Raw genomic sequence first — 9,767 nt, forward strand, 5'->3', positions numbered from 1 at the left:
GGACAGTGGTTTTAGTCTTCTGACCATGCCTCTCTCTCAGTGTGGAAGCTCCACGTTGAGGTGAAGGTAATTAAGCATTACAGCCCGCCATGCCTGGGGTAGAGCTTCCACCCTGTAAGAGGAGGTGACATAGAGGAAGGGAACCCATCTTTTACCTCTTCTAGTCTGGAATTTAGCCTTTGCAGTATGAGGTTGAATTGGATGGAATGTCGGCTGCCTGAATTTCCTGGGCATAATGTAGCCCTTTACTGGAAAGGGGGAGGAGAAAGAGCCCTTCTTTTTGGTCAAACCCACCTAGAATGTAGCTTCTATCATGCTAAGACAGAAAGAGAGAAGAACTAAGTGGTTTGTGAAGCAAGTTCTACACTGTTCTTATTGGGATTTAGTGGAATTTTTTTTTTTTTTTTTTTTTTTTTTTTTAGTGTTTCTTCATTTGCTATATTCTCTGAGGACAATTTCCTGATATTTTATTGGTTGCTTTAGAAAACTGTATTTAGGTATGTTTTATTATATTTAGGTATTAGGTAGTAGATACAATGATTTTCTCTTTTTTTCTACCAGTTTTTTAAAAATTTGATTTTATGTGATAAGAACACTTAACATGAGATCTACTCTCCAAACAAATCTAAGTGTACAATACAGAATTGTTGACCCCAGGAACAAGACAAAATGGTGTATATATTATTTCATCTAACGTAACAGCAACCATGTTATAATATTATGACATTATAATTTATACATACAAGAATTGAAGCTAAAGATTAAATGAGGTTGTCCATGATCAAGTAGTGGATCAGTGGTAGATCTTAAGGAAATCACCCTCGCCACCTCCCAGATAAATCCTACATGCGATCTTTCAGGCTCATCCATGGGCAAATACGGAGTTTTTCCCCAGTACAATGATGATCTCTTTGAGATCTTGTTTTAAATTCTTTTGGATACACACTTAGAAGTGAAATTGCTGGATTATATGGTAAATCTATTTTTAATTTTTTGAGAAGCCCCTGCACTGTTTTCCATAATGCATGTTCCCTTGAGCATTCCTACCTACAGTGTATGAAAATTCCAATTTCTTCACATCCTCACCAATACTTGCTATCTTTGTTGTTGTTTTAAATTATTTACTTATTACTCTTTTAATTTATTTTTAATTTTTTTAATAATAGCCATCCTGACAGGTGTGAAGTGATATCTAATTGTGGTGTTCATTTGCATTTCTCTGATGTTTAGTGACATTTGACAGTTTTTCATATACCTGTTGCCCATTTGTATGTCTTCTTTGAAGACATGTCTCTTCAAATCCTTAGTACATTTTTAAATTGAGTTATTTTTGTTTGCTTGTCTGCTATTGAGGTGTAGGAGTTCTTTATATTTTGAAGCTTTAACCCTCAATGATTGCTTTTTTACTAGTTATGATTGTTTTCTCTGAAGAGATCTGTGAAGTTCCTCAGACTGCCATTTTCAAAATAGTATATACATTTTATTTTAATAAGATATCTTCAACCAACCTTTGCTTATATTAGAATGCAGGCCATTTAACATGGGCAATAGTATAGAAAATCTTTGGGGAGTGGGGTTGATTTGCTTTTACTTTTGGGACCTTGATACACACACACACCTAGACACTTATGTAACAGTCACACAAACATGCTATAATATCTAATATGTATGGAACACCTATCCAAGGAAGACCCCAGGAACAAGACAAAATGGTGTATATGTTATCTCATCTAACATAACAGCAACTATGTTTTAATATATATATTACATATATATTATATATATACATTATAATTTATGCATGTAAGAATTGAGCTAAGATTAAGCGAGTTGTCCAGGATCAAGTAGTGGATCAGTGGTAGACCTTAAGGAAATCAGCCTTGCCACCCCCCAGATAAATCCTATATGTGATCTTTCAGGCTCATCAATGGGCAAATACAGGGTTTTCCCTGGAAGGCCTCGTGGGGGATAGCTGCCCTCCTACAGGACTTGGGGTAGTTGTTGAATTGCTGTTTTCTGGAGGGACTTGTAGTTAAAGACTCAAAAACAGCAGAGCATTAAACCAAGGGTGAGGCTCTTCTGAGCTCAGAGCCCTCTGTGACTGCACAGGTCACACACCCATGAAGCTGGCCTGCCTCTGTTACATTAAAGGTCTCATCACGGACACATCAGAACGTTTCCTGTCTCCAAACTACTTCTGCACAGTGGTTCCCTCTTCAGATTCTTCCTCATTCCCACCTGGAAACTGCCTAGTTATCCTTGATACTCTGACTCCTGTGACACCAGATATAGACTGTCACCTGCCCCCTGTGCTAGCATATCCCGTGTGCATACTTTATTGTACTGCACAAGCGCCATACATATTGCATTGTGGTTGCTTATGTTTCTTTCATTTTTGCTAATTAACACACTCTAAACACAAGGATCAGGACCTTTACATTTACCGAAGCACAGGATTTGGTGTGATGTCTAGTAAGCAATTGGGGAAAGAAAGAAAGAAAGAAAGAAAGAAAGAAAGAAAGAAAGAAAGAAACAAAGAAACAAAGAAAAAAAAGAAAGAAAGAAAATTAAAGAAGAAATCAAATAAGCTTCTTTGCCCTCCTAAATTTAGGATTTTAGGTATAATTTAAGAACTTTATGGTTTCATATACATTCAATATCATAGAGTGAAACTATCTCAGTGATATAAAGTCATGCTAGCAAAGTTATAGAGACTTATGACTACTGAAACAGGAATTTTTACCTGTTTAAATTACAAAATGTCACAGCTGGGAACTCGATCTTTTCCACGTACTGAACCTCTATAGATGTTGTGGTGGGCCATGTGAAGTAGTTGACCAAGCGACTGTAGATCTGCCATACGACGAGTGAGACTGAGCCCAAGACTATCACCGACCAGATCAGCTTGCGAATTTTGCTCTGGTTGTGAACAATATTGTGGACCCCATGAAAGGAAGTAGAGATGGCAAAGTCATGGTCAAACTTCTTCCGTTCAGTGGGAGATGGCAGCGGCTTCTTTGAAAGGCATAGCTTTATCTTTTCCAAGAGTCCTTAAGTTTTAACAAAATAATTAAACAAACAAAAGTAATGCCATCTGTGAGAAATATAACTCAAAGAAGTTCAAGCAGGTTATCCTTTTTATGCATAATACATAGATATTCAAAATCCATCTTGGTTAAATGATTTCTTTAGGAATCAAGAGGTAGAAGTGTTGATGGCATGGGTCTGATAGAATGGGTGGCTTGCAACTCATAATCTTCAAAAAAAAAATGGCTCTTACTTTTGAAATACAGTTTCTTGGGGCACCTGAGTGGCTAGTTGGTTAAGTGTCTGCCTTCAGCTCAGGTCAAGATCCCAGGGTCTTGGGATTGGGTGGGGCTTCCTCTTCAGCAGGGAGTTTGATTCTCTCCCTCCCTCTGCCCTCCCTCATCCACACGCACGTGTGCTCTCTCTTTCTCAAATAAAGTCTTAAAAATTAAGTAATTAATCAATTAATTTAATTAAATTTCTCACTGAAGAATCACAGAGTCCCTTAGATGTCATGAACAAAATCAGGCTGATTCTTCTGAGGGTCGTAAGTGGGGCTAAAAAGCAATCTTGTCTTCAATTAATTTTAGTCCTACAGTAATGTATTGTGGGACTGAACTTCTGGAGTTTCGCTGGCTTTGAAACACAATTATTTTACTTCAATTGGTTAATCTAGTCTGGAATATTTAAAGTTGCACCATCAGGTGAGGAGTCTATTGTCAATCTCTTTAGACAGTGAATTAATTCTTTCAATACTACCAGTGATCATTCAACTCTTGTTTATTTGTATTGATTGATAAGGACTGGTAAAAGGTGGCCCTATTTTTTTTTTCTGGCAGTGTAGAACATATTCCAAATTTTCTGTTGGTTTAATTCATTTTTATCTTTCTGTAGAAGACATGGAGAGTTTCTTTGCTGAAGGAAGGCTGCAAACATCTCAGAGGATGAGACAGTCTTTGAAATGGAAATATCAGCCTCCTGATTCTAGGTCTTGCCTCTTATAACCTGTGCTATTGTTCAGACACTGTGCCAAGTTTCTCAATCTTTCTAATACTTGGTTCCTCTTCTCTGTGGGAGAACAGTCTTTTGCCTCAAGAGTTTGTTGGGAGTTTTAAATAAGATAATACCTGGGATGGCTTGGCATGTCATATGAACCATAATAAGTTCTCAATTTGTCTTAGCTATTTTTGTTATTCTGCTAATTTACTAGTGACGGGGCAAATGGTTAAAATATTTTTTAACATTGTCTACAATTTTAATTTAAGAAACTAGTTCTTAATGGCCTCAAAATGCTCAGAATTGGGATCCCCGGGTGGCTCAGGGGTCTGGCGCCTGACTTCCGCCCGGGATGTGGTCCTGGAGTCCCAGGATCGAGTCCCGCATTGGGTTCCCTGCATGGAGCCTGCTCCTCTCTCTCTCTCTCTCTCTTTCTGTGTCTCTCATGAATAAATAAATAAATAAATAAAATCTTTAAAAAAATGTTCATAATTTAAAAAATTGACTTTTATATTTTTTACTTCAATTCAAGAAGTATTATTTCTGTCAGCTGATCAGCATTAATTTATTTCTAAAAGGTTTCAAGTGTGGCTTATCATTAAATCATGATTTAATACTTCATAGGTCCCAACCAATTAGCTGAGCTTCCATTATGATATATAAAAGGTACCTATTAAAACATTTTCTAAGATACCCCATTTCATTTGCAAAGCACAGATTATATTATGATTATTTTATAGACTATCCACTAAACAGGAAATTTTGTATTAATCTGATTAGCTTGAGTTTAGACAAAACTTTTACAATAGTCCCACATACTGTTGTTTTTATACAAAATTAGGTAATGTTTATGTAAAGTAACTGGCACAGTCCCAGGGCAAAAAAAAAAATAAGAAAAGTTTATTGTTATTAATATTTCCTAGCAAAATAAATTTAGCAACACTCTTTCGTGTATTACTTAGCCATTAGTTACAAACACGAAGAATTGACTCTTACAGAGGGACAACTCTGTTTCTGGGCATTGGCACCCCTCCTAGTAGAGGGCTCAATGCTGTTAGAAGGGGAAGAGTAATCTAGGAATCAGTAACTGGCAAACCAAAAAGTATTGCCGCTTGCAAGTATTACCTTGAAAAATAAGTTTCAGGCTTATTTGTTGAAAATCAGCTTGTTTAATACTACTCCTTGACAATTGCTTTGGTGTTACTGGAATATTCTTAATCATTTGCTAAGGTTTTAAAAGAGTTTCGTAAATAATTTATTATTGTACACGAACAGTGAAGAAACAAGGTAAAATATTACCATGAGGAAGGTTAAAATTGACTTAATAAACGGCACATGAGCCCGCAAAGCTAGGGAAATGTCTTACTTCCCTGACCGAAGTAAACACTACACAGTTTTTGGAAGTGGCCTTTGTATTGAATACTGATCCTCATAGAGGCATTTCGAGGAATATCAAACACTTTTTACTGTATTTTAAAAATAAAACTTGTAGGCACATGATCAATAGAAACCCAAACCAAACCAAACCGAAATAACCCCAAAAAACAACCACAACAACAACAAAAAGAAACAAAATAAAACCAAAAAATAGATTCTAGCATATAGTAAATATTTTAAAACAATTTTCATTGGTCTCCCTCATACAAATTACTTCTTTCCTATGTAACAGAAACTATGCTACTCATATCCAAGTAATAGCGGAAATCAGATTTCCCAAATGAAAAACATAATCCCCCTTCCCTTTGGCTGATGTCTAGCCTGTGGGAATGAACGTAGAAACTGCTCTGAGCAGTTGACTCCTTACCCACCTTTCTCAGCAGATGCTTTTGGTTTCTCAGTCTGCTCCATTCTCAAGTTCAGCGTGCAGAGTCCTTGGGGTATATCCGATTTTCATCGATAACCATATTCATTTTGTGGCCTTTATATAAAATACAGCAGTTGAGGTCGTAAAACATGGGGGTAATTTAAATGTTTGTGTTGCTATGTTTTGCCTCATAAAGCATGATCAGCAAACCAAAAATGCTGCTAGAAACAGCTATGGGTATTTACGGACTGAGGAGAAGCCATCATAGAGTGAAATGAAAAAATATAATTTGGAAATCGTTTTCTCAGAATTAAAGAGAGAATCCCAACAAATCTGTGATTTTAGAATCACCCCTGAGGAGCCTAGTTGACACTCATGTGATACGCTTGGAAGAGAGTCTCCTTCACTCTTCTATCTACCTCTCTCTTTATCCTGCTTTCAATCAAAATGCAGTTGAACTGAATTTTGGGGGATAAAGATGTCTTCTCCCGGTTGAAGTTACTTTCTTAATAACAAGTGAAGATGTTTTAAACAGAAATAGTAATCAATGAAAATGACAGCATAAAACATAAAACTTCCTCAAGAGGTAATGATTGCGGGAAGCATACAAATTTAATAAAGCACAGAGGTCAATTATTTCTTCTTATTAACATTTTTGAGAAATTATTAGAATTTATTATATTAAATAATAAACTGAGAAATATGCATAATTGTGTATAAATGGCACCACCTCTTGACACAACTGAGGAACTGCATGGCTCACTACTTCCAGTCTTTTTAGTTACCATAATAGTGTTTTAACCATTAACATGGTCAGATACATTTTACATATATTTCCTTGGAAACTCAGTACTATAAGTTAAGACTAGTGTTATATGGAAGCAAACTAAGAAATTTCAAGTGATGTAAAATGAAAGTCATGGGATGATGTTCTCAACAAATGAAAGATATTAGGAAGAGGGTCAATCTCATGATGTATGGATTTCTCCATGAAAGGGGTCTTTGGGGATTCCATTAGAACCTCAGAGAATTTTTAAATTCAGTGGTTCTTGAGAGGAATGGCAGCTGACTTACCTCTTCACCTTTTCTTCCCTTTCCTGTCTTCCTTGTTTCTTCATCCTACCATTTTTCCACAGAGGCTGGGGAACCCTTGGATGAACCAGGTAATGGGTTAGAATGCTAAGTTGGCTTAATTACCAGTTATCCACTGTTTGAACTTCTCAGGGCAGTCATTAGCTGACACAAGTTGGGAACAGCCTGGTGGGAAGTGGAGCTAGTCCAGAAAGAACAGGCCAGGTGGAGCAAGAGTAATAAAGAGGGAAAGGAGAGGAGTTTCTGGGCAGAGATGGGGGAGGGGGATCAAAAGAAAGTCTTCTAAAGCTATATATTATTTTCTTCATGATTTAACCAAGGCTCAGAAATAACTAGCAATTTTCTTAAAGTGTATTCATGTTTTCATATTTACTTCTTCTTCTTGTTTTCACTTCTGCTTCACTTCCTCTTTCTGGAGCCTATACCTTGGGTTACTTCCCCACAGCGTCTTCATCCATCAGAGAGAAAGAAAAATAGAGTGAAACAGAAAGAAAGGAGATCTCTCAATTTCTTCCCTATTTTTACTTAACAAAAAAGAAAAGAAAAGCATTTTCTTATTTCGTGTTTGCTCAAACTTCTCTGTCTTTTCTGGGACATTTAAAAATGATGAAAGTATTTGCTCCTGCTTGCACTCATCATCAGTGCATTGATCCTCACCTCTCTTCCGCTTTAAGATGAACTTTTCAAGGCTGCTTTCTTTTCTCCTCTCTTTCGGTTACAAATACTTCACCCTCTCCTCCATTCTATTAACAACTTTTAGTAGACTTAAATTCCATGAGAAATGTCCAATGAGAAAATCTCCCACCCATTTGCCCTGTCTTCCCTGTTTGATTGAAATTAAAGTCAACTGTCCTTTCCACCATTATCTCCTATTTCTTCTGAACTTTCTTAACTCTCTGGGGGATCTCATTAAAAATACAGAAACTCCCACTTTCTTTCCTCCTACTTTCTGGGCTTCTTGCAGTTGATTTGCATAACAAGTGCATTTGGTAAAAGACTGATTTCCTGATCCCTTCCAACAACACCCCATTACATGCACACATACAAAGGTGAGTAAGCACATGGCAAACCAAATGCAGTGAGGATCTACAGTGTTCTGAATTGTCATAGCACAAGTAGCGTCAACAGCAGAAAGTCACTCATTACTAATAAATGCAAAAGGTAAAATAAAAGAGAATGGAGAGGAGGTGGAAAAAACCTTTCATCTGACCTCAAATTTGAATTCAGAACATAACATTAAGAATTTTATGCAGTGTCTAAAGAAGTATATTAGGACCTAGTACCAATAATATGCCACATGAATGTGTCTTATTCAAGTATTTCCTATTTATTCTATTTTTTTAAATCTCCTATGTTTTTCATAAAAATGTTGATCCTATTGAACTGGCACATATCTAAAGGTCTTTTATTTTATTTTTTAAATAGTTTTTTTAAGATTTTTATTTATTTATTAGAGATACAGAGAGAGAGAGGCAGAGACACAGGCAGAGGGAGAAGCAAGGCTCCATGCAGGGAGCCCGACGTGGGACTCGATCCCAGGTCTCCAGGATCCTGCCCTGGACCAAAGGTGGTGCTAAACCCCTAAGCCACCCGGGCTGCCCTCTAAAGGTATTTTAAAGGATCATCTTTGGCTACGACTTTTGAATTTAGCTTTGAATTAAAACTCTGTATTTTACACTATGTTTGGGACAATGCATAACCATTAATAGTGAAGCATTTTTGTTCTTTTTAGACAGATTTGAAAGACTATAGGATCTGCAAAAGAAGAGAAGGTAAAGAATACTTTATCTTTTATTGGAAATAGATATTTTTTTTCTTAATAATTTTGGAAAGAGAAACTAAAGCAAACCCAAAACTTAGCATGTTTTCAATAAATACTTTGATGATGTCTTGCTTTGGTTTGCAATAATACCAAAAGCAGAAGTGATACTGCTATTTTCTGTTATACCCTGTGTGTAAGCCTTGTTGGTTAGTGTTTTTGTATTCAGTACAATATAATCTTTTCTAAAACACTAAGTGTTTAGCCACTCTATCATATCTACTCAACACAAATAAATTCATGCATCAAAAATGATAGCAGTTAGTGTAGAAAGGGGCCTTACGATGGACATCACCATGTCTCACTTCATTGCCATCTCCCACCCTCACCCATGTAACAGGGGAGGAAGCTCAGACATGAGGTTAGAGAACAGAAATTCTGCAAAAGGAGGGCTCTTTGCCTGTTTGATTCTCTGGAAGAATGTCTGGCAGATAGGAGGCAGTCAATAAATATTTGCGAATGAATATAAAGTTTCTCCTAGCCTTGTACTTTCCTCATGACACACAGAAGAAAATTATTGCAATTTTTTCCAACCTTTCATTTTTAAAAGTGCAGACTGGGATGTGGGTGTCTCCATCGGTTAAGGGTCCCACTCTCAGTGTCAGCTCAGGTTGTGATCTTAGAGTGGACAGATGGAACCCCACGTGGGCCTCATGTTGGCCTTGGTGCTGAGCAGGGAGTCTGCTTGGATTCTCTCTCCCTCTCCTACTGCCTCTTGCATGTGTGTGCATGCTCTCTCTCTCAAATAAATAAATAATCTTAAAAAATAATTAAAGTGCAGACTTAAAGTTAAAAGAATTGTGCAATGAATATCTAAATATTTTTTACTATAACTCACTAATTATAAACATTTTCCCATATTTGCTTTATCTTCACTTCTAAATGTATCATCCTTTTATCTCTCTCTCTCTCTCTCTCTCTCTCTCTCTCTTTTTTTAAGAGAGAGAGAGCACACACAGGTAGAGGGAGCTGCAGGCAGAGGAAGAGAGAGAGAGGCGGGTTCCCCGCTGATCAAGGAGCCCTCTGTGA

General features: G+C 36.9%; 1 protein-coding gene across 1 annotated transcript in view; it reads right to left on the reverse strand.

The window, feature by feature from the left end:
- The window catches only part of ASIC5 (acid sensing ion channel subunit family member 5), a 33,326-nt gene extending 27,074 nt beyond the window's left edge, over nt 1–6,252 (reverse strand). The window contains exons 1-2 of the mRNA XM_072771581.1: nt 5,832–6,252; nt 2,744–3,050 (exon numbers count right to left, since the gene is read on the reverse strand). Of these exons, the coding sequence (XP_072627682.1) occupies nt 2,744–3,050; nt 5,832–5,871 (347 nt within the window). The 5' untranslated portion in view covers nt 5,872–6,252. The remainder of the gene's footprint in view (nt 1–2,743; nt 3,051–5,831) is intronic.
- Nucleotides 6,253–9,767: the final 3,515 nt, after the last annotated feature.

The sequence above is a fragment of the Canis lupus genome, chromosome 13 (assembly GCF_048164855.1).
Source record: "Canis lupus baileyi chromosome 13, mCanLup2.hap1, whole genome shotgun sequence".
Taxonomy (NCBI): domain Eukaryota; kingdom Metazoa; phylum Chordata; class Mammalia; order Carnivora; family Canidae; genus Canis; species Canis lupus.